We start from the raw sequence: 24914 nt of genomic DNA, 5'->3' as shown, positions 1-24914 counted from the left end.
CTAGGAACGCTGCTTTTTTAAGACGTGAGGCAAATTCCTGAGCCCTTCTTGACTTTACTTTCTTCATCCATGGAAGGAGTAGGTTGAACTCGATAAGGTCCAAGGGTCTTTTCGCTCCAGGGCAACATGATTCCAAACACACAACGTTTCCTGAGGAACAGAGCTTGGCAGCCATTTGTGCTGAGCCTTCAGTCTTGTGTTGTGAGATGAGGCAGCCCGGGCAGGGTAGATCTAATGGTTGCTGGAAAGGGACCCATACTGTCTATCATGTGTTTCTTTTTTTATTTTGAAAAAAACTTTGAGTTTTCACTGAATTATATTGGCTCTTAGTCATTATGGTGGTCTAAGTTTAAAAAGTAGTTTGTAAATAGGAAGAAAGTTGGATGAAGTAGTTTATCAAAAATAACTTGGAAATATAGAGCAGGCAAGAAGATGATACTTTTTCAGTTTTAGGAAGAAAGATGATGACGGAGGGAAAAACGTTAATTATGACTGAATCATGACTCAGTTTTGACTCACGTAAGTTCCAGCTTGTACTTTGGGCAGTTGTGTGGCTAATTTATGGTAAGTTGGTAAAACATGGATGCATGAAAACGAGCAATATAATTTATATAGCTCATCCTCAAATTCATGAATTTTCTGAGGTCTCATTTTGTTTTCTTTGAGCAGTTATTTAAAAACAATTTACAGCGTACAGATTGTGCATTTACCTTATTCTTGTAAGTATAGTTTTCTTATTGAATAGTGCTAAATGAAAAGCAAATTCAGATAATTCTATTCAATGTTAAGCTAGATCATACTGTCCTACAAAATTATATGTCAGCATGTAGATCTCTGGATGAACACAAGTTTAAGAATGTTCGATCTTGGTGGACAGCCTCTCGTTTGCTGTCCTGCCTGCCACTCCCTTGTGGTATATTCAGTAAACTTCTGTCTCCTTTCAGGAGAAACAAAAAAGAATGTTCAATCTCAAGTTATCTATCACACTGCTGAAGAGTGGTAAAGGGAAGCCCTTAGGATATGGGATGCTTGAGAAGAGGAGGAGGAGATACTCATTTTATTCCCTAACAGGGCCATGAAAAGAAGTGTTCTCACCTGGAGGCATCAGAGTTAAAATAATGGTACCTGTTTTTGTTCCCCATAGCATCCTGTGCTGTCCTTTGACTTTCCTGCTAAGATCATACGGGAGGGAGAATCCATTCATCCTTCTTTCCTGATGTCCAGGAACAATTTAATGACTGCATTGATATAGAACTTGACCCTCCCCTCCCCACTCTGGTTTCCTGTATTCTGAGAGTTCTTTTTCCATTTTCTCCCTTCCCACTTTGCCTCATTTCTTTTTATTGTTTTTAAAGTTTTTTTAAAAAATGTTTATGAGAGAGAGAGAGAGAGAGAGAGAGAGCGAGAGCATGAGTAGGGGAGGGGCAGAGAGAGAGGGAGACAGAGAACTCGAAGCAGGTTCCATGCTGTCCGTGCAAAGCCCAACATGGAGCTCGAACCCAAGAACTGTGAGCTCATGACCTGAGCCAAAGTTGGACACTCAACCGACTGAGCCACCTAGGCACCCCCTTCTTAGAGGTTTTAAAGCCCTACCCTGATCCTGTTCTGTGAGCTAAGAAACCAAACAGTGGGAGAATTACTCTTTTAAAAAAAATTTTTTTTTAACATTTATTTATTATTGAGAGACAGAGAGACACAGAGCACGAGCAGGGAAGGGGCAGAGAGAGGGGGAGACACAGAATCTGAAGCAGGCTCCAGGCTCTGAGCTGTCAGCACAGAGCCTGACAATGAGGCTCGAACTCATAAACTGCGAGATCATGACCGGAGCTGAAGTCGGATGCTCAACCGACTGAGCCACCCGGGCTCCCCGGAGAATTATTCTAAGGATATACCTAGGAATTAACAAAACAAAATAGAAACAGATAAAACTCTATTCACATAGCTGGGACTCCAGGAAGCCAGAAGTTCAACAATCAAAGCCTTATGAGAGAAAGAGACTTGCAGGTTACAGACTTCTGGGGCCCAAAGCCCAGGAGGTTTCTGGACTTCATACCTGCTCCAGAACCTGTGCAGCTCGAGTTGGTCTTTATTCATTCTATAGTGATATAGATCAGCTGCTCTTCATGTATCTTTTCTTCCTCATGTCACATGGCTGGCTGATGCTCTGAATTTCTAGGTCCAAATACTCAAAGAAGGAATCTCATTGAAAGCCAGTATCTATTATTCCTCTTTAGACTGAGCATTTTATACCAGCCTCTTAAAGCTACTGGCCAGCCCAAGGATTATTTGCCTGCAGGTCAGGTGCCTATGTGTCGGCCAGTCAGGTGTTGCTTGGGAAGGGGAGATGGTCAGATGACTAGACAGCCTCAGGTCTTCTGCGTGCCTCCCAGCAAAGAATACGGGTGGGACAGTTTCTCATAGGAGTTGTGGGTGAGGTAGGTGGCATGATTCATATGTGGGCATAAATCTTCTTTCCTTTGCTAGATAATCTTTCCTCAGCAATACTGACCTGGTGTCAAACGATGCCTTAAAATTGTAGTGCAGTGGTTCTCTCTTGGGAGGGGGTAGAGAATGGGAAAGAGACCCTATCAGAACCCCTGGTGAGGTCTACCAAGGGGGCTGTGTTAGTATGCTACGGCCGCCATAACAAAATACCATAGACTGGGTGGCCTAAACCACACATGTATTTCCTCACAATTCTGGATGCTAGAAGTCCATGTTTAAGGTGCCAGCAATTTCAGCTTCTGGTGAGGGCTTTCTTGCCGGCTTGCAGACAGCTGCCTTCTTGCTGTGTCCTCACGTGACCTATCCTCTGTACCTGCCTAGAGAGAGAGAAATCTGTGCATTCTTCTTATGAGAACACCAGTCCTATTGCATTAGGACCTCACCCTTGGCACCTCATGTAACATGCGTTACCTCTTTATAGTCCATGTCTCCAAATATAGTCATTATGGGGTTGGTCTTATTGGACTCCTACAAAAATATTTTGGGAGGACATATTCAGTCCATAACAGGGAGACATGGTTATTTTAAGAATCAATCATAGTGCTGTTTGTGATTTGAAAGTTAAACAAAAATTAGAGAATGGGAGTGTGTTTCTTAAGTTCCTCAAAGAGAAACATAATTGAAAAAAAATCAAACTTTTTTTCATGTCTGAGACAACTAGTGCCATCAAGAAGGTCACAGATGTATAATCTTGAGAACAACTGTCCCTCAGGGTAGCTGGGTCAGTGCCTGGTTTGAAGCTAGTGCAGAACTAATAAATTCTACTCATGAAACCTCCATTGACTTTTGGGGGAAGGACAGAATTTCAGGATTTTTCCCTTTTTTTTTTTTTTTTTTTTTTTTTAAACACACAAGTGAGAAGCTGTGGTTTTGTAACTGGAAAAGCCATGGCGGAAGGCATCCATGTTAGAATGATGTTGTGAAAGGGACAGAGATCAAATTATCCTCTGAGAATTACATGTGAGACCTGGAATGGGGTAACTGATGGGAGCCTAGGGGAGACACAGTATCTTGACCTTGATCTCGAGGGCATTGCAAAGCCATCATGGTACCTTTGGGATGGTTGTGGTTGGTTAAGTAGAGGAATAGAATGATAGACCGTTGATATCAGTGTAGTAAAGTGGTGTCCCTGGGGACCAGTATGTTAACCGAGGTCACCAGAGGGAAACTGGCAGTTATACTTCCTTTCCTCTCTCTTTGGTAGGACATCACAAATCCTTGGTCCTGCTGAGGCTGGATGTATAATCTTAGAACACTTCTCAGTCCAGTAAGCCACGTGCGGTCACCTAACACAAGAGATCAAACTGTTTTGCCGCCCCAGGCCTAAAACTATGCTGCCTTAATTCCTCTCCCCTGCCTTTCCTGAGTTTCTCCTAATAACTGACCCCAGAACTCGCTGTGACTGAGGACTGCACGCGTGTTGCCAGAGATCCACATTAGAAATATGTTAGCTCTAGATACGACTAGGTATTTTAGTGCCGAGTATAGTCCTAAAGGCCAACCTCCCCTCTTCTCAACTCCAATTTCTAGAACAAAATTATGCCTTGTTCTTGTTTCTATCCCAGTCCAAGGTGGAATGGTTCCTGTGGTGATAGTTTGTGGGGTGCTCATGGCTCCCCACCACACAGCATCAAGGCCTCTGGTGCCAGTCCATTCCCCTGATTTACCTGCCTTCGTCATCTTGTGTTTCTCAAATTATGTCCAGGGACCACCTTAGCTATGCTAGATACTCCATCTGCGGTAACAAGTTAATACAAGGTAAAAAGTATGAGAGAAAGAAGCATGGTGGGTGACATATCTAATTTCAGGGTGATACAGTAAAAATGATGATTTTTTAAATATATTCTGTAGAAATGACATTTCCCCCAAACTTTTGCAATGTGTTTTCTAGACAACTGGGACTGGACCTGGTGCCTAGGAAGGAGTATGCGATGGTGGATCCAGAGGACATCAGCATTACAGAGCTCTACCGATTGGTAGGTACAGGAAACCTTGGCTCATAACCTCACTGCTAATTTTGTGGTTTCCATGGCACTCTTCGTACTTGATTGATTTTGTAAGAACAGGATGTTCCAAGTTTAATTTGGAGCAAGTAGAGAATTGAGAGCTGAGGTGACCATGCCCCAAGTTAAAAAACCGAGGTACTTTCCCTGTTTGAGAATCACATGACGTGCTCCGCTGAGCTCTCAACATTTAAATACTGGGAAGTAAAACTAAAGAAGTTTTAAGTTCTTTTGCACATCTTTGTAGCTTTCATTAATCTAGTGAAATGCCTACAAGTCATACATATTTGTCTGTGTGTTTCACAACAGGGCTGTGACTAATGACATCCAGTTATTGATCCCCAGCATGTTACCCCACTCGGTCCTCCCATTACCACTATGCCCAAATACCATAGAAAGTGTCTCCTCCATTGTCTCCAACTGCTGGTGTCACCCCCACCCCTCCTAGACCCTAATCCATCTTAAGTGCTAAAGTCTGGTAATAATCCTAAGATATGTGATCATATTGCCCACCATGGAATCACCTGTGACTTGAGTTTTCTTCTAGTTACATGGTAGGTTAAGGTTCACTTATTTACTTGGCATCTAGATTCCCCAAATCTAGTCCAATCTACCTTGTATTTAGCCTTGTATTCTTTTTTTTACAGTGTTTATTTATTTATTTTGAGAGAGAGTGAGAGAGAGAGGGCATTTTTTATTCATTTATACATAGAACATTTGTTCATTTATACATAGAGCATTATTTGCATTTTGAAAATGTTTATTTTGAGAGAGAGAGATAGAGGGGAGGGGCAGAGAGAGAGAGAGAGAGAGAGAGAGAGAGAGAGAGAGAGAGAAGCCCAAGCAGGCTCTGCACCATCAACACAGAGCCTGATGTGGGGCTCGAACTCCTGAACCATGAGATCATGACCTGAGCTGAAATCAAGAGTTGGATGCCCAACCGACCAAGCCTCCCTGGCACCCCTAGCCTTTTATTCTTAATACTTGCATAAAAAATTAACTAATCTCTTGATATTAACTAGGCCCTTTTAAAACCCCCAACAAAAGAAAAATGTGTTTGGGAAGGGCTTTCAAAGGCTAAAGCTCCATGCATCTTACAGTGATGCTCAAAGGAGTACCTTTTGCAAGATCCTGCTTCTTTTGGATAGCTTCCCAAGCTTACAATATTCTTCATAGAATATTGGGATTTTCTTCGCCTGAGATTATCTGTATCTGAAAAATGAGAGGAAAAAATCATCAGTAAGCCCATTAGGGCTTATGTCTGATTATAGAAAGCAATTCTTGTACCACTTTTTTTCCTTAGTCGCTCATCTGTTTGGATTATCTACACTTTATTATATCAGTTGGAATTAGTTCTCTTTTTTTGTAGAGAATTTCCTTCACATTGAGCTTCTTGAGAGTGATGTCTCATGTGGCACACCTTTGTGCCAAAGGTGGTACACCTTGACCTTTGCGAGTCAAGAAGCAGGAAGTTTGTGGCATTAGTGCTAAGCAGAATATTGGGTACGTAGCAAAAACACAGTTAAAGGTTAATTGGAGGGAGGCAGCGAAAGAGGAAGGAGACAAAATAAGAGTTTTCTAAGGTAAAATTATCACTAATTCTTAGCTTGTATAACAAATAAAATGAGTATAATTGATTTGCCAGTCATATCCTTTAATGAGACATCTTTATTTTAGTTGTTTTATTTAACTCATTAAGCATCAAATTTGTCTCTCACTTCTGTTTTTTAATCTCACTCAATTTGAAGTTTCTTCAGAGTGGGCACTGTCTTATACTTCATCTGTTATGCCCAAGATAATCTTGTACAGTGCTTTGTACTTAATAAGCAATCACTCACACTATTTTTGAGGTTGTTATGGTATTATGAAAAGACCAGTGGGTATAGATCCAAAAAAGTAGATGTGAATTCTTTCTCTTCCCTTTACCAGATCTGTGGTCTTGAGCTAATTGCTTAGTCTCTCTCTCAAAACTTCAATTTCTTCTTCTATTAAGTAAGGAAATAATTCTTACCATATTTGTTATGAAGATTAAATAAGAAATGCATGTAAAATACCTTTCCTTGGCTGTTAATGTTGCCAGAGCACCTAAGCATTTAGTTGATTTTCATGCTTCATTCACCTTTATTTCATCCTTATTAGGCAAAGTGGCAAGAATAATTGATACCTTATATGGTAAATGTTAAGACTAGATCTGGCTGTGGCCAATGAAATAAGTAATAGAAGCTTCGACATAATACAAATTTCTTTCTTTCTCACGATATACAAGCCAACAGGCAGGAAGTTCTGGGCTTGTATGTGCTTTCATGGTGTCAAAAGTGATACAGGCTCTTATTTTTCTGCTCTAAAGTACTTGGCTTCCATCATCAAGGATACTTGAATGTATAATATAGCTGCAAGAGCTGTAGCCATTACGTCCACTCTCCAGCAATAGAAAAGAGGTAGGTTCTGCTCAGTTCAACAACTTGAAGGGAGCTTTGCTGGAAATCCCACACAACATTTGCAGTTCCATTTCACTGGCCAGATCATACTAGTCACATCTCCACATTTAGCTAGGAATATCAAATATTTGATAAGCAACTAATAATGTCTTAGGCAAATACATTTTATTTTTTCTGGTTTGATTCTCTGTGTGTGTGTGATTGTATCTTTGTTCCTTTCATTTTGTGTCTTATACGGGATGGCAAATTGACTTCTTCTCTTTCAACATTCTAATTTGTTAGTGGTGGTGCCAGGAGTGCTACGTTGATAGGACCCTAGGGTCTTACCTGGACTCGGATGGACTAGCAATGACTGCCACAGGTGGAAGAGACTGCTGCTGATGAGCAGTGACCACCATTCGAGGGTGTTTTTCATTTTTAATACCTCAAAACCTAGCCCCAACTCTTCATTTGGGATTTTACATGAAATTTCTCCCAGTAGTGGTTGTATTTTACTGTTCCTAAAGCAAACAATAGCCCAAGAAAAATGCAAATTATTATAAACTTCAGAAGGACATGTTACCTTCAAGCTTCAGGTTTCTGTTTATATCCTGGCGTAGCAATACTTCACATTTTCCATAGCACTGGTCTTTTCCTGTGGGTAACATATAGTGAGTGACTTCCTTACCAGGAAGAATTTTGCAAGTATCACCACCAAACCCTTTTTGTTGTTGTTGTTGTTGTTGTTGTTGTTGTTGTTATTTATTGTCTCTTAGGGATCAAGGGCCATGGCATACAGTAGAGGTTGTTTGTTACCACTTGTCTTTTAAATGTCTTCTCCATGTTCTATTTGAAACACAAGTGTTTGCACCTTACTAAATCCATACATTATCATTGGGGGGGGGGGGAGTCTTGCTTTAGGTTTTTGATAGCCCATTAGCAGACCTTTCTCACCCGATTATGTTCATCTAAGCAGTTAACACATGCTAAACCTCACAGTGTTAACATATGTCCACTTGGAACTTTTGGTTTTCCGCCAAAGGCCAGATCTCAATACTTCTATAAATAAAGAGAACCGTAGCTAGATTCTCTGGTTATCTGTGCATGCAGAGTATCTTTTTACGAACCTTTCTTGGTTTTATAAGATCATGTTAGCTGCTTGCTTTGTGATCCTTAGTGTATGGACCAATGGTTCTCAGAGAGCAGGGGACATTTGTCAATGTCTGGAGACATTTTTGGTTGTCACAAATGGAGATGAGGTGGGATGGGGGTGAGGAGAGGTGCTGGTGGGTAGAGGTCAGAAAAAGCTGCTAAACATCCCACAAAACCCAGGACAGCCCCGCAACACAGAAATATCCTGCCCAAATTATCAGTAATGCTGAAGTTGAAAAACCATGGTATAGACCATTCACCCAGTAATTTATACATTATATGAGGACACAAAATTTGCATACCTTAAATAAATCTTTGGAATGAATCTCTTTCTTTCCTAATCAAAAATCTAGTTAAACTGTAAGCACATTTAGAGTAACTGATAGGTGCCTTTTAACCATAAATTATTTCTGAGATGGATTTTTGTCTGTTTATTACAACTGCCAAATTATCGCCCTTGATGTGTGAACATGCCTTTTTAATTTTGTTTTTGTAATACTATTTTCACAGAGATATTTTTAGCATTTCTCCATAGTAGTGAGTTTCCAAGAGATAAATAATCATAACCTACTTAAGTCCAAATCTCTTCCAGACCTGGAACAGTTGTGGGTGAAGGGAGGGGGGACTTTAGTGCAATTTGTGAGGACACACGTCACATGTGCATAATCAGGGTGGAAGCAGGCAGGCTTATTACAAGCATGCATGCAAAGATCCAAGGTTGCAAGGCAGTAACTGCACAGGAGATGCAACAATGCATTTTTTAGTCAGCTGTGATTTGCATGTCTTAGCATATGATCTCAATCAATAGTTTTCAACCCTCATTGCACATTAGAATCACCCGGGGAGCTTTTAAAACTATCACTCTCTTGGCCCCCCCCCCCCATCCCCTAGAAATTCTAATTTAATTGTTCTGGGATAGGTCCTATGCATAAGTATTTTTTAAAAGCTCTCTTGGTGATTCTAAAGTGCAGCCAAGGTTGAGAACCACTGATCTAGATATATTGAATTCCTTGCATGAGTAAAGGAGCTTTCCCCCCCTCCCCCCCTGCCAGGGCTTAGTTTTTAGTGAATGTCATGACTGATGCTAGGAACTCTGTGCTATTTGAAGACCAGACAACTCCTTGAGGTCCTTTATTTAAATAAGGTTTTTTTATGCCTGTTTTTCCCACTCTAGTCTTTTGGTAGTCATTCATTTGTTCACGGTACTTGGTGCGGTATTACCCTGAACTTTTAAGTATACCAGTAGATAGTTAGCATTTTTCAGAAAATAAAAAGGCTCTCTGTGAGTTAAAGAGATGTAGTTATGTGAATGTATGATGCTTCTTTTGCTCTGTTGAAAAAGAATTTTGAAAGAGCAATATAGAGCAGCCTTCTCAGAAAACAATGCTTATGCCTTTTTTTTTTTTTTTTACTGATAGAATATTTCTCTGCAGGAAGCTTTTTCTAGCAATTATGACTAACACATAACACAATGCTGAGGTGCACTTTACAAGAAAGTGTACTTAACTTCACTTTCACAGAGAGACGTCCATTGTACCTGTTGAGTATACAGTGATTACAGATGCATTTGGTTAATTGGGGTTTTAAACTGTTTACTTTTTGAGTAGTTCAAATTAAAGATAAAAGCATGAAAAAATCATGGTAATTTCATTGTTACATTTACAACTGTAAGTTTAGATGGCATATTTTTCCTTTCAAATGTTGGTCAGTCAGCACTTGTTGAACTAAGAAACATAAAAGGATAACTAATGTACAGAATTATGTACCTTAACCATAAGCAAAGGATATCACCTCATTACTATGGAGTTAATTCCTGAGCTATTTTTTTTTTTTTTTAATTGTCAGGTCACCCAAAAGAGGTGGTCATTAGTAAGTCTTTGTTAGGAAAGCAAAAGTCCTCCACATTATTAGCACCTGTTCTGTGAATACACAAGGGTTTGTGTATGTTTTCCCCATGCTCTTACCCTGAATCAGTTCTCCTCAAAGGTGGTCCATGAACTAGCTGGACCATGAACTGTTTGTAGTTGGTCCAAGTACAAAAATGGTGAGTAAAGGTTTAGAAACAAAAAAATATCTGTTTATAGTAGATTGAGGGGAGAACAAGCTGGTTTTTTTCTCTACATAGTCTGAGAAGCACTGTCCGAGATGGTTCTTCGGCCCGGCTCACTCTTTGGCTCTTGGCCAAAGTATCACTGTCTCAAGACGCCTCCTCTGACTGCCCGGATGCAAAGGCAGATTGCTTCCTTATAGATGTTCATGATAATCTGGTTCTTCCCTTCCATTCGTCACAGTGTATTTTTCCATCTGTATGTGGGATGATTTTGCTGATGTCTGCTCCCTCTGGTAGATAAGATCTGTGAAGGTAGGGGCTATTTCTGGTTTTCCTCATCAGTGTGTTCCCAGTGCTTGGCACATAATAGACATTTAACAAGTATGTGTTGCCTGAATGATCACACGCATGTTCTCTTCACCCCTGAAACCACGGGTGAATCCTTTCCTCCTTTATTTTGTATTATTTCCCACTTCTGATTCTGCCTCCCAAGTGTAGCCCATGTAGCCATATTGAGGGCAGAAATGAGATGGATATGGATGCTGTCCTTCCCCTTAGACATCTCACTGACTTGCCCAGTCTGCCTGCATATAGCTCCACTGCAAGTTAGAAATATCTTCTTGCTCTAGTGATTGAATATCACTTGCCACAGCATGTCTCAGAAAACTACCACAATTTTGCAATTGAGTATACATAAAAGGACTTTGAACTATGACAGATGTGAAGTGACAGCTGCACTGTTCAACTGCCATCAGTGAAATGACCAGACAGATTTAGTCTGGTTTTCAAAAAGAATTTGTTAATGTTTATTTATTTTTGAGGAGGGTGGGTCAGAGAGAGAGAGGGAAACATGGAATCTGGAGCAGGCTCCAGGCTCTGAGCTGTCAGCACAGAACCTGATGCAGGGCTCGAACTCACAGACTGCAAGATCATGACCTGAGCCAAGGTCAGACACTTAACTGACTGAGCCACCCAGGCACTTCTAGTCTGCCGTTTTAAAGATGACTAGTAATTTGTTCTCACCTCGGAAGCTGATAAGGGAACAGTAGAATCTTTTGAACTTCTTACTTCATAGATCTACTCAATAAGTTGGTATCTTTTTTTTTTTTTTCTTTTTTTTGGTAAAGCTTATTTATTTTGAGAGAGCAAGAAAGTGCAAGTCGGGGAGGGGCAGACAGGGGAGAGGGAGAGAGAGAGACAGAGAGACAGAGAGACAGAGAGAGAGAGAGAGAGAGAGAGAGAATCCCAAGCAGGCTCCACAATGTCAGCCCAAAACCCATTGTGGGGCTTGAACCCACAATCCATGAGATCATGACCTGAGCCAAAGTCGGACTCTTAACTAACTGAGCCACCTAGGCGCCCCAAGTTGGTATCCTTTTAACATTAATGATTAAAAACCAAATTATTAAAGCAAGATTCCTTAATGGTCTGGAAACTTCATGGTTTCTTATTTTAGGAGTTGGAAGAAAATTTGGAATGTAACATCCAAATAGATGCCAAACCCACAGGAAAAAAAAAAAATGATGGCACAGGACAACTTAATCATACTGTAGCTATCTAGTTTTTGGATCACATTGTTTTCTTCAGTCCATGCTTATCATGTTCTTGTTGTTGGGGGTGTCCTTCAGATGGAGCACCGACATCGGAAGAAAGATACCCCAGTACAGGCCAGCAATCACCACCTCTTTGTGCAAATGAAGAGCCTCATGTGTTCTAACCTGGGAGAGGAGCTTGAGGTCATCTTCTCTCTGTTTGACAGTAAAGAGAATCGGCCAATCAGGTAACGGCACATGAAAACCTGCCTTGAATGTTTTAATGTTGGAATGGTGAGTATTTGTAATTGGCAAGCTTTGGGATATATGACGTTGCATACTTTAACTCTGTCAGCCACTATTTCCTCATTTGTAGAACTGTGTGAATTTCTAAGCTTGCCTACCCTCCGGAGGTTCCCATGAAAGTTAGATGTGTGATGCCTATAGAAGTTCTTTGAAAAACTCAAAAAGGCTCTAGAACCATGATAATTATTACTAAATGAAAGTATGGCATTGATATCAGGTCTGTTATTTGAGTTACTTGGTACTGATAATGCGAGGAACACGTAATCTTAACTGTTTTATTATCAGGCTCAACGAGTTTTATTTTTGAAAATTTCACTAAACAATTACATTATTCTTATCCTATCTGTATCGGGTAATATTGAGAAAGACGTAAATACTTGGAAGCCTTCCCATTAGAATTTTAGAGCTGTGACATAGTAAACAGTTTCACATACTTTTTTTTCTTTCTAAGTTCTCAGAGTCTTTTCTGAGGGCAAGTTTTCAATATATAGGAGAAACCTATAGTGAATATTTTGGTTGTCTTTCAAAGGCCTCAACCCTTGTTGAGACTTTTTTGTGTTTTGAAATCTTTTAGATTTGTTTAAAAGCTGAACACAATGCACCCCATCTTTTACCTTAAAAATTTTAATTTATAATTTAAATCGTATCACACAAATCATACATAATGACCCAACTTTACCATATTTTTTAAAAATTATGCTTACTAAATAAATGCTGACAGTTTTAAGTAACTCTGAGCCACATATATTGTTTTATAAACACACATAAATTCTGGAGTATTTTTTCCTGGTAAAAAATATTTTTTTTCCTAAGAAATATGTGTGAAGTTTACTTTTAATGCATTTATAGCCATAAAATCTTTGGTGAATTATTTTATATGTTAATCATTACCTACTAGTAAGAGGACTTTTCTGGACAGAGGACTATATCCATACAATTTAAAGATAGCATTTTGGGGTAGAAAGGACAGAGTTTATGAGATGTGTAAATAACTGTGATAATAGTTTCAAAATCTGCTTTACATACTTTTGGAGGAAATGAATCAGTGAGTTAGAAAACTTTTCCCCCTTCACAAACCAGCAGTACTAAAAAGGGAAGAAAAAAAGGCTTGAAAAACAGATCCAAGTTACAGCTTAGCACTTGCTTTAGAAATAGGGAAGATTATTTAGAGATAATACTTGCTAACATATTGAAGTCTGTCTTAGCTTGGTTTTTCCAGGTAGTTTAACAAGTTCCTCATAACATTGTATAATATGTTGTCTCTAAAATAGTTAACAAACAGTGAGAATGTAAAAGGGAGGCATGAGGTCACTCTTTTGCTCAGGCTTATTAGGCTAAGGTTTTGAGGGCTACAAATTCCCCTTGGCCACTGATGTTCACATTGCATTACTATAGGAAGTGCATTAATTTAATTTAAGATTAATATTGGCTGGTCTCGTGGTTTCGTCGGGAATCGACAGAATTCCCCTTGTTTTGTTCCTGTTTACTTGGTGAAAGTAGGAAAATAAGCTGGGTACAGGAGCCTCAGAATATGTTTTTGCAGTCCCCAAGTTCAGACCAGGAGCTGGACCTTTTTCTTAGTCTGTGAGGTGTGCCGGCCTCCCCCTTCTCCCTCTGCCCATTCTTCCTCTTCCCCTCCCCTTTCTTCTGTCACACGCACGCCTCTAATAAACCACCTGAGAGGTAATGACCCTAGAAGAAATCAAGCCTAAATCCTTCTTCATTGCTTCTACTTACTGAGTTTGGCTGTTGGCTCTCACCTCCCAAACTCATTATCACCGTAAAGATGATCTGCAAAGAAATGAATAGGAATGAAAATATGTGCTTAGTAGGTGTTAAAACAGTCACATTTATTTGCTTGGCTTTCTGAGGCCTTGGGCAGCGTAGTGATTGTTCTTTTAAGGAGCTTCTAAAACCTTGCTGTGAGTGGCTTCGGTTCCATTGATGGCACAGGGCAATATCACCATTAACTCTTGAAGAGGCCTTACGGTGCACAGATCTGAAGACTGGACGTGATTGTGGTCTTCCCAGTTGACTGCTGCTTCCCTGACCTCTTCACTCACCTCTGTCTTTTCCTTCATCGTGAAACCGGTGACAGGTCTGGCTTCCTTTATTGCTCCCAGCATAGCTAATGAGTGTAAAGTATTCACATCTTCTCAGGAAAGAGTATCAGAAAGGTAAGATATGACTGTGAGACTTCCTTGTGTTTCTTCTTAGGCCCAACAATGGATGCAGTATGGGATGTATGGTATTTTAAAATCAACATGCATGTCTTGTAAAGCTTCCTTTTTTTTTTTTTTTTTTTTTAAATAAAATTTCAGACGTGAAACAGTAGAATAGTATCATACACGTGTACCTGCCTTCAGCTTCAACAGTGATCATCTCAGGCTGGTTCTTGTTTTAACCACACCTCTTTCTGGTCCTCTTCTTTGCCCCCAGATTACTTGGAGGCAAGTCCTCGACATCCTTTTATTTTTGTATGTAAATATTTTGGGGTATAGCCCTAAAAAGCAGAACTCTAAAGAAATTACTGAGAAATGAATATTCCCTTATCATCAGATATCCATATCCAGGCAGTATTCAGTATTCCCATATTGACTCATAAATATAGTTTTACAAATTCCAAATAAGGAGGTTGTAACTTATAAGATCCATATAAAATCCATATATCGTAGCTGGTTGTTAAGTTTCACAAGTCTCATTTCACCTTTTTTTCCCCCTCTCTTTTTCCCTCTTAGATTTTTTTGTATTTCTCTTTTGAGGAAACCAGGTCATTTGATTTTTATTTTTCCTTTTCTGAGTTCAAAGTCCAGCCCAAGTAATGAAAGCCCATAGACAAAAGATGGTATGTTTAAGTGAATGCTTTTGTTGTTGAAGATCATTAGTGCTCTAATTTACAAAAAATAAAACACATTTTAAGTGTAATCTGACAGCATTATCCTGACTATTAATCACAGGAAGTTACCTTGTCCTGGTGTAACTAGAGTGACTGACATGTGCAAAGCCTGGAGAGGAGTGATGATGAGAGGTAGATGTTTATTTCTCCCACAAGGCAGACAACTGGTTAGGACTTTTTTTTTTCTTTTTTTGTTTTAACTTTCCTCCTCCAAGAAGCAAACAGCCAGCATTTATTGAACACTAACCATTTTCCAGACTTCTTTCTAAATGCTTTAAAAATATTACCAGCACTGATTTTATAGGGAGTGAACCAAGACACAGACAGGGTAGGTAACTGGTCTAAGCTTATAGACCCGGCAGGAGGCAAAGCTGAGCTACAAGCTGGCAGTCTGTCCCACTCTACCCTGTGGGCCTCAGTCCTCAAGGGCTTCAGTATTTACCTGAAAGTTTCCATGGTTGAGCAGGATTTTACTGGCCAGAGTTAGAACTCCAGAGACTGATAGTATTAATAATAGGTTGTTATAAATTACTGATAATGATAATACTAGATCTAGGCAGAGGGCCTCACAAATACTCTGTGCTCCAGAAATTGGTTTTCTGAATTGAGTCCTCAAAATACTTGAAGAAAAGCGAAGTAGCATTGGCTCACCCCGTATGCCAGTGATAAAAGTCATAGCGGTACTTGGAGACGTCAAATGCAAAAGGAGACGTGTGAAAATGGTCCCCTTCTGGTTCACTCAGTGGAACAATGGCACACATGGTATCTCCTCAAAACCGAAGGGTACATTTTCCAAAAACAATCTTAAATTGTCACTGCATTGGACTATCAGCAAATAGAACACACTTTTATGTAGTTGAGTTTTGTACAGTCTTGACATGATATAGCACTGTAAAACATAATTAGTAAAAAAAAAAAAAGAGTTTGAAAAATCTAGTTTTATATGAGTAAAATGCTTTTGGAGTGAATCTATCTGGTTGAAAGTTTGTCATTTCCCCACTCCATGGGGGGATAGCTGGAAAAGTCAGGGAGTCATTTCCCTAGATATTATCTGTAACTTTATTTTATTTTCTTCTTCTCTATTTATTTAATAAAACACTCATATAATGCTTATGATGTGCCAGGCACTGTTCTAAGCTCTTTTAAAAATATCTGTTTATCCCTTGTAACAACTCTCTAGGGTAGGGACTTTTAATATCCCCATTTTTTTATGGATAGGGAAAGTGAGGCCCCGGGGTAATGAGTAACTTGTGCGAGGCGACACAGCTGGTATTTTAACTTGTAGCCTCATCAGGTGTCAGTACTCTTAACCGCTATTCTCATCTTCTTCAGTATTTATCATATTCTCTTTTCTTTTTCAACCAAGGTTTACTCACCAGTGTGTAGTAAGGGGTGTGTTGAGGGTTTGGTTCTTTTTTTAGGAACCTGGAGTGGGAGAGACTTGAGCTCCATTGACAGGAAGGATCTACTAACAAAGGAGAGGTTACACTCAGGGGAGAGGGGAAGTAATTGCTGGACCAGTGTCCCTTTGGAGGCATCAGGAGACTGGTTTGAGACTGCAGGTGGGGAGATGAGCCATGGACCAGTGACAGGGAGAAAAGAAAGGGTATGGATGTGCATAAACTGAACTGCAGGATTGGGAATATCAGGATATACATATATATACACACATCAATATATTTATATATAAATACAAATATACATATATAAATTTACATGTATATATATGTATATGTATATATAAAGAAATCAAACCACTTAACATTATATGCTGCAAATGTGTCTCCTCTGGCTGGCATTTGAAATTGGGTGTTGAACAGTTTGGTGACAGAAATACTCTTAGCATTTATGTTTTCTGTAGGCTGTACAGCGATGCATATGTGTATTCATTCATACCTTCCCTGTACGGACATGTGTCACTTAATCTATAACAGACTATAAATTACATGGGCCAATGAATATGACATAGCTCACTGGCTGACTACTTCCCTTTGTAACTTTCATTACTTTGTTTACTGATGTACTGTAAGGCTTCATTAATTAAAGCTGTAAATTTGTTTCAGGACTAATCTATTACTGTATTTCATTCTCATCAGAGAATATATTTAATAGGGTCTCAGTGCCACACATGGGTACTTAGCTTAGTACAAGACTGCTCATGCGTGCACATTGCTGGCATGGGCTTTTACTTGAGAAAATAGTGGCAGAGTAGTACTTCTGGAAAGTCTTACTCTGATGACTAAATTCCAAGTCTTCTCATAGTAATGAAATTAAGATAAAATTTAACTTTCTGTTGGTACCTTGTTCACATTCTTTCCTGAAGTTCTGTATTTTTCCTACAATCATACATGTAAACTCTCCATTTTCCTTGAAATGCTTCATTCCATGTAAAATTTATACTGCCCACAGTCACCTTCTTTTTTAGTATATCATTCTAGTTCTGTCACTTAAGAAAAAAGTAAGTAGTGAATATTATTGGTGAGGCACAGGTTTCTTATATGGATTCATATAGGACTATGAAATAGATCTGAATTTATGTTCATCCTCAAGACACATATCTTCCTGTATAGTGGTGAAGGCACCACTATATGGTATGTAAGTGGCTCAGTTCTGGTGTCAGAGGGTCTGGGTCCAAATCCTGGGTTTTTAATTCGGCAGCTGCATCAACCTGGGTAAGTTAGTTCGTGTCTCTTAATGGTTGTTAACTGTGTGCTAAATGAAGATGATAATAACACTTTCCTCTTGGGACTATTTGAGGATTAAATGAGATAATAGATATACTTCTTAGCATAATGCTTGGCACTTGTAATTGGTCAGTAAATATTGGCTATAAAGATTATGATTTTCAAAAACCCAAATAGGAAATACAGTTTAGCATAACCAGAAATGATACATGGTGTTTGGTCTTGAATTCTTGACATTTTACAAAGAATTCTTGTTGATTTTTTTTAGGTACATACTGTTAAGGTTAGGTAAGATTCAGAGAGACTTAATAGTAAACAGGTAGAATGGCATCAGGGATGTGATTTGCTTTAAAATACTTCACATGGGGTGGGGGTGGGGGCATGAAAAATAAAGAAAGAATAAAGGGATAGATGGAATTAGTGTGATGAAATTTAGTGGTTGTGGATTCCCTGTGGTAGGTATATGGGTTCTTGGTTTAACTTTTAGCAGTATAGTGTGTATTGTTAATAAATCATCTGCTTCAGATGTTTTATGCCTGTAGGCAAAAAAGCAATGAGAGCAAGCATGATTTACAGTCTCTTTGAAGAAGACTGGTTTATTAGTCTGGTCTAGTCGCTAGTTGTGTGAATAGTCTGGATTCCATTCTGCCTAGAATAATATTCCTACGTTTACATAAACTGAAAATAATATTCTTCATAATATATTTGACAAAACTTAGGAGGAAATGTTTTCCTGCGGTCTAAGACATTCAGTATTCTATAACACGTGTATCATAATATTACCTTTAAAGTATAACCTTTGACTTATATATAAAGCAAAATAGCAGCTTTTAGATGATTAATAAGGATTCTGTGAGAGGAAGTACCTTATATGCTCAAGGAAAGTCCTGTGTCTTCGTTAGGATCAGCTTCTCAGAAACTCGGAATTAGTACTGGTTTGTCCTCTCAAAGGTGAGGAAATGGAACAGTTCTGTGAAACCTTCTGTGAATGGCATGTTCCTTCTAACCGTTTGCCTGTTCATTCATTCACTCGTTACACAAGTACATGGGAGGAACTGTTGTGCGTCAGCAGTATGGGGTGATTCAAAGGAGCAAGTGGCAGAAGGGATTCAGGATGCAAGTGAAGGACTCTACTTTGAGAGGAAGGGCACTCCTTCTGACGTGTAAGGAAGAGAGGTGAGGGCAGAAAATGGACAGAAGATGTTGAGATGGAAAGGAGCGACTGGGTTTGTGGCCTTGACCTTTTATAGGTAACGTTGGAAAACAATGTCCGCTATCATTGGGGAGCAGAAGAGAGGATGAAAGGAAATTGAGGGCTGAAAGTGAGTTACAGGAACAAGGTAGGTGGACTCTGAGCAGAAGTGTGATAGGAAACGAGATGGAGAGGAGTAATTGAATTGTTGAGTGTGGTGAGACCCCTCCAAAGAGAGACGTCTGAAAGGGGTAGTGCATGCTTGCTCCCAGGTTACCCAGCTTTTGCCAGAGGTGTTCAGGAAGTAGGGATCAGAAGCAGGTGATGGGAGTTGGCGACTGGAACCTCAGAGTTGGAAAAGAATGAGCAGATTGGGAATCTAGCATAATGATGAGGAAAATAAAAAAAAAAATTAAAACTGTAGCTTCCGATAGGTCTCTTCAGAGGCAGATGTGATCTAATACTAGCCGTTTCATTTTTTAAAGAAAATTAAAGAAGTGGAGTTTTGTTTTTTGTTTTGTTTTGTTTTGTTTTGTTTTGTTTTGTTTTGTTTTGTTTTGAAAAATTCAGTTCCCGGGAACATTTTTCAAGAGCTTCCAGAAGGCAGCTGTCAAAGAGCATAGTTATTCAGCCCAGACTAGGAAAAATGCTAATATTTTTGTGTATGTATTGTAGTACATAACACAGTTAGGAGAGCAGATGAGATTTTTTTAATTCTCTGAGCACTGTGCTAGAATTTCTCATTTCATACGTCATTTACAACTTATTATAGTGTGATCACATAAGTTCAGCATTTATATTTTTGTCATAAATTAGGAGCATGTATGGTTGTGAATGTTAAAAGAGAGCTGGCATAGATCTCTTCTTAGAGTCTTATGGTATAAAGCTAACTCAAAATTGTAACCTCTCCAAAGCAAAGCAACAATGTCGAGAAAACGTCTGGCCATACGTGCAGGGGGCACAACTCTGCTTGAGAACAAAAATAGATGAAGAAGGCGTTCAGCGATTCTCCTTGGACTGTGGCAATATCAACTATTCCATACGGCCCAGAGCGTTTCCTGCTGTGTCTAGACATGTTGGCACACATTTCACTGTGGGTGTCTGTACATCAGTGACCCGCAGTGACCTTCCCTGGGGCCTCCTCTTTAAAGGCACCACTGCTTTCCACTCTGCCTCTTCTTTTCCATCATTTAATTCTTCCAGCAGGTGCGTGAACGTTGGGACTGTTGTCACTTTGGAGTCGATCAGACTTCGTGGTTTGCTTCCCTTTGGTCATACTTCTGTGTCACATATTAACAACAACAACAATAATTGCTTTAGAGATGTGGTGATGTCTTTAATAGGAGACATTTTAAGAAATGGACCAGGAGGAAGATCTAAAAACAAAAGAAGCAAAGAAATAACTTCATTCAAGCCGAGAACACCCAGGTAGAAGCGCTCTATCCACTCTTTTTCCCTGTAGTATTTTAAGAGCTGTACGATATCAATTATTTTTCAAATTGCAGATTAATACAGTATTATAATAATAAGTGGCTGGAAATTCAAGGTGGCAGAAAAGTGGAAGCTCATAGAGTCATTGGGTTGACAACTGGCTTTCTCATTCGCTTTAGCTCTCTGCACTTATTCTGGCTACTTGTCTCTTCTTACTTAAGCCATGCCATGTCATAGAATGCGACCAGAAGGTCCTTTTACCCTGATTCCTGTGTTTTAATGGTTTTTATTCATTTTGAGAAGAAGAGAGAGAGAGTGAGAGCTCATGAGCAGAGAAGGGGCAGAGAAAGAGGGGAAAGAGAGAATCTCAAGCAGGCTCCACGCTGGGTGTGATCTCACAAACCATGAGATCATGACATGAGCAGAAATCAAGACTTGGATTCTTAACTGACTGAGCCGCCCAGGCGCCCCTCCTGTGTTTTAAAAGATGACCAGATTGGTGTTCTTTTCATCAGGATTCTGGTCATCTCATCAGGATTCTGCCCTGTGTTTGCTGCTTGTAGAGAATTCAGATTTAGTTGTCCTAAGTTCCCCACTGAAGAGGTTAGGGTCACACATAGCACTCCACCTGTCAAGGACTTCTTTGGTATTCAGTGCCATTTCTGTTGTAGGAAAGTGGTACGCTGATAAAGGAATTAGAAATGATACGGCACCTCTTGGCTCCGATTCTGAAGAGACTTGATCTTCTCAGCTTCTTTTTGTGCCCACAGGGCGGTCAGTGATATGGTTAAAGGAAGCTTACAAGTCTTTTATTGTCATTGAGGCAAAACATTATAAGATCATTCCATTATTGTCTTCATTTTTGCTGCCATCCTTCTATTCCAGTGGGGATGTGCTTATGAGTAAGAGGGAGAAGTCAAGGTGTTGAGGAATGTTGATGGGCATGTTAGTCTGTATTAATCAGAAGTACATTCTCAGACCTGTACCTATGGGAGCATCATTTGCAAAATCTGTCATGCTAAAAAATCTGAATTAAAAATGGCAGATACATATGCAGTGTCTTTTCCTAAGTATTTCTATTTAGAGGCTTTTAACCACAAGTTAAACAGAGACTGTGTCTTCTTTTTGTTTCCATTGAGCATGATGGATTTCACACTATTGCTGTTGAATCATTGATGTTCATTCATTGAACAAACAATTACTGCTGTTTTCATCAGAGCCAGGCATTGACCTGGGCATTGAGGACACATCAATGAATAATACAGAAAAAATAATTCCTGCCCTTCCAGAACTCAGATTCTAATGCTATTGAGCTTTAAGTCAAGAACTATTTTTAAAAGATAGTTTCTGTGCCACCTCTTTGCATTGTAACTGATATGCTGTTTCCATTTCAGAAGAATATTTGCAGTGTCTAACATGATGCTTTCTAACCTTTTTAGTGCCCTCAGCTTCTTCTCAAAATTATAGAAACTGCAAACCTCTACAGAAATTAATATACCTATTCTCATACACATTAACATTTGTGTATCAGTTAAAAAAATTTTTTTTGTTTATTTTTGACAGAGCATGCGTGTGGGAGGGGCAGAGAGAGAGGGAGACCCAGAATCTGAAGCAGGATCCAAGCTCCGAGCTGTCAGCACAGAGCTTGACGTGGGGCTCAAACTCGCCGACTGCGAGATCATGACCTGAGCTGAAGTCAGATACCCAACCGACTGAGCCACACAGGCGTCCCTGTATATCAGTTTAGAGACTTTGTAGCTGCCTGGTTAAAATAATAATAATAATAATAATAATAATAATAATAATAATAATTTGACCTTTAAAAAGTTCCAAAAGCATGTAACATCTGGCTAATACATAGTACTTAATAATCATTTAGGAAGTTTTCAGTTTTGGGGTGCCTGGGTGGCTCAGTCTGTTAAATGTCCGACTTCAGGTCATGATCTCACAGTTGTGGGTTCGAGCCCCACATCAGGTTCTGTGCTGATAGACAGAGCCTGGAGACTTCTTGGGATTCTAAGTCTCCCTCTCTCTCTGCCTCTCCTCCACTCTCATTCTGTCTCTCTCTTTCAAAAATAAGTAAACATTAAAAAAAATTTTATTTAGGAAGTTTTCAGTTTTTAAACTTGCAATGAATCCAATCTGTCAGTAAACTGATGAAAGGAAATTTGATTTTTCTTATTTTCTTTTAAAACATAGAACATCTTGGGGTGCCTGGGTGGCTCAGTCTGTTGAGTGTCCAGCTTCCGCTCACGTCATGATCTCCCAGTTTATGAGTTCGAGCCTCACAGCGGGCTTGCTGCCCTCAGCCTGTCAGCCCTGATCCCACTTCCCATCCTCTGTCCCCCTCTTTCTGCCCTTCCCCCACTTGGGTTCTCCCCCCAAAAATAAATAAATATTAAAAAATAATAAAATAAAAAATAGAACATCTTTCTAATTAATATATGCATGCAAGATGTGTTGTACTTACTGGTTTTGCAGGGCTTGACTTATTTCAGGTTTTGTTATTTATTCTGTTTTCATTTAATACTTCCTTGCAAGGAACTGCATGCTTCAGCCCAGAGTACTTAAGCTTGGGTTTGCTTTATTTTCAAGATTCCTTATTACAAATGCTTTCCCTAACAAAAAGATCAGAATAATTACTGTACATAGACCAGTGTTTTTTCCCTCATGAAGTATCAAAGGTAGAGTATTTACAATGATCAAGTTATGTAAATTCCCAGAAGAATAAGCATAAGCTCTTCTGCCTACATAGGTCTTCTTATTTCTTGGTTCTTATTTGTGTTGATCAGATCCTATCATTGCCTACTTTTCATTACTTCTTTGAGGAACTTGTTTTCTACTGAAATTCTTAATGAATTCTCTAGAGATAGATGCAAGCAAGTATTTTCCTGAGTGGCTCAACCAGTGTAGCTATTTCTAAGAATTTTACTTGTAATCAACATTGGGATTTCTGGGGTCTCAAATCTTTTGAACTGTTTGAACTTTTTACTGTTTTTGTCAAACCAACAATCAACCCAGATCATTTTTTAAAACTTCCTCAGTCAATGATGAATAGCACAATGCCTGTGAAACAGCAGGTGATCTGTACATCACTTATTTATAACTTTAAAAAGCAGTGAATTTCTTTTTTGATTGAATTTTACTTTTCTAGAGAGAGTTTCAGTTCAGATAGCTGTATTCTCTGCAATGAAAACTAACATGAAATGCTTTTAAATCATCTTAAGTAGTAAGAAGGAATCAGCTTGATGTTCCAAATTGGCAATAGAGTTGACTGTAGTTTAAAAAATTATGTCCCCTTGTATCATCCAACTAAAACCAAATCCTTTGCTGTCCTGACAAAGCCATCACATTCGTTGGTTGCTTAGTCCTTCGCCCTCAAATATTTGTAAAGCGAATCTGGGCATGGACATTAATTGTAAAAAAAGGAAAACTCAGAATCTGCTCTTGAGGTAAAGTCCGGGAACCTTGGTATTGAGGATCATTCTCTTTCCATTTCCCTTTAATCAGAAGAGCTCATGACCCTAATATTGCTTTAGTTTTAAAATTAGAAAGCACATTAATAGCTTTATCTAGGAAGTCTTGCTTGAGAAGTTGCTTTCATACATTGCCACGGAAAAACTCTGTCCCTTGTCTGGTCATGTGGTTGGGAGAAGAAAGGGGAAAAGTCTTTGACTTGAAGATACCAGGCCTGTGTTACCTGTTTTCTGGTATGTATGACTCATAAAAGATAGCCAGCCATTCTAACTCGTTAGGGCCTGGGGCACTTGGGTCAAAACAATGGTTCTTAAACATGTCTGGGCTTTTAAACATACAGGAGCTTTTAGGTCCATCCTGACCTAGTAATTCAGGATCTCCAGGGAAGGGCCTGGCTTTTACACAGCTCCCTAAAGCATGTTGTGCACACCCAGGTTAGGAGCCCCTGGATGACAAGGCCAGCAAGTTCCTCTGTTTCCCACTGGACATTCCTTTCACCTTTCCTCTGTGCCACAGTGAGCACCGAAGCTCTTGGTCCAGGGGCCCCCCGCGGGGCAGCCGGCACACCTTCCACCTGCTCCCCAGAGTCTTGCCTGAACTGCAGCAGCACCAGCTCCTGGGGGTGTGGGGGCGTTAGCCCCCGTTTAGGAAGCTGCTTGAGGCTTCCTGTTTTGAGTTGTCCACTGCCACTTGTTCTAGGATAGAGCACAGTAACGGTTGCCCTCAGACTGTCAGAAGCATCTTACCCTGTTGGTCAGTCAGAAAGCATTTGAGAAAATGCTGGAGAAGCAGTGACACAGAAGCCTGAAATCACTGTATATTTGATGTTCTTGCCTTTTGGATAGAGGCTCTGGAGCCAGCAGGGCAGAACCATTCCCTCATCTCTTCTCACTTTTCTTTCTTTCTTTCTTTCTTTTCTTTCTTTCTTTCTTTCTTTCTTTCTTTCTTTCTTTCTTTCTCTCTCTCTCTCTCTCTCTCTCTCTCTCTCTCTTTCTCTTTCCTTTCCTTTCCTTTAAAAAAGAAAATTAATGTATGTTTGTTTTTGAGAGAGATACAGAGACAGAGTGTGAGTGGGGGAGGCAGAATCTGAACTAGACTCCAGGCTCTGAGCTGTCAGCACAGAACCCAACACGGGGCTTGAACTCACAGGCTGTGAGATAATGATCTGAGCTGAACTCGGACCCTTAACCAACTGAGCCACCCAGGTATTGCCCTCTTTCTTTCTTTCTTTCTTTCTTTCTTTCTTTCTTTCTTTCTTTCTTTCTTTCT

General features: G+C 39.6%; 1 protein-coding gene across 2 annotated transcripts in view; it reads left to right on the top strand.

The window, feature by feature from the left end:
• DOCK4 (dedicator of cytokinesis 4) overlaps window positions 1–24914 on the top strand; it is a 430038-nt gene that overhangs the window by 201322 nt on the left and 203802 nt on the right. The window contains exons 7-8 of one of the 2 annotated variants that reach the window (XM_049641704.1): window positions 4397–4481; window positions 11756–11907. In XM_049641704.1, the coding sequence (XP_049497661.1) occupies window positions 4397–4481; window positions 11756–11907 (237 nt within the window). Of the gene's footprint in view, window positions 1–4396; window positions 4482–11755; window positions 11908–24914 lie in introns of those variants that run through there. The other variant, XM_049641705.1, reaches the window with a different exon arrangement.

The sequence above is a fragment of the Panthera uncia genome, chromosome A2 (genome assembly GCF_023721935.1).
Source record: "Panthera uncia isolate 11264 chromosome A2, Puncia_PCG_1.0, whole genome shotgun sequence".
NCBI classification, from domain to species: domain Eukaryota; kingdom Metazoa; phylum Chordata; class Mammalia; order Carnivora; family Felidae; genus Panthera; species Panthera uncia.
This window is presented reverse-complemented; position numbering and strand designations above follow the sequence as displayed.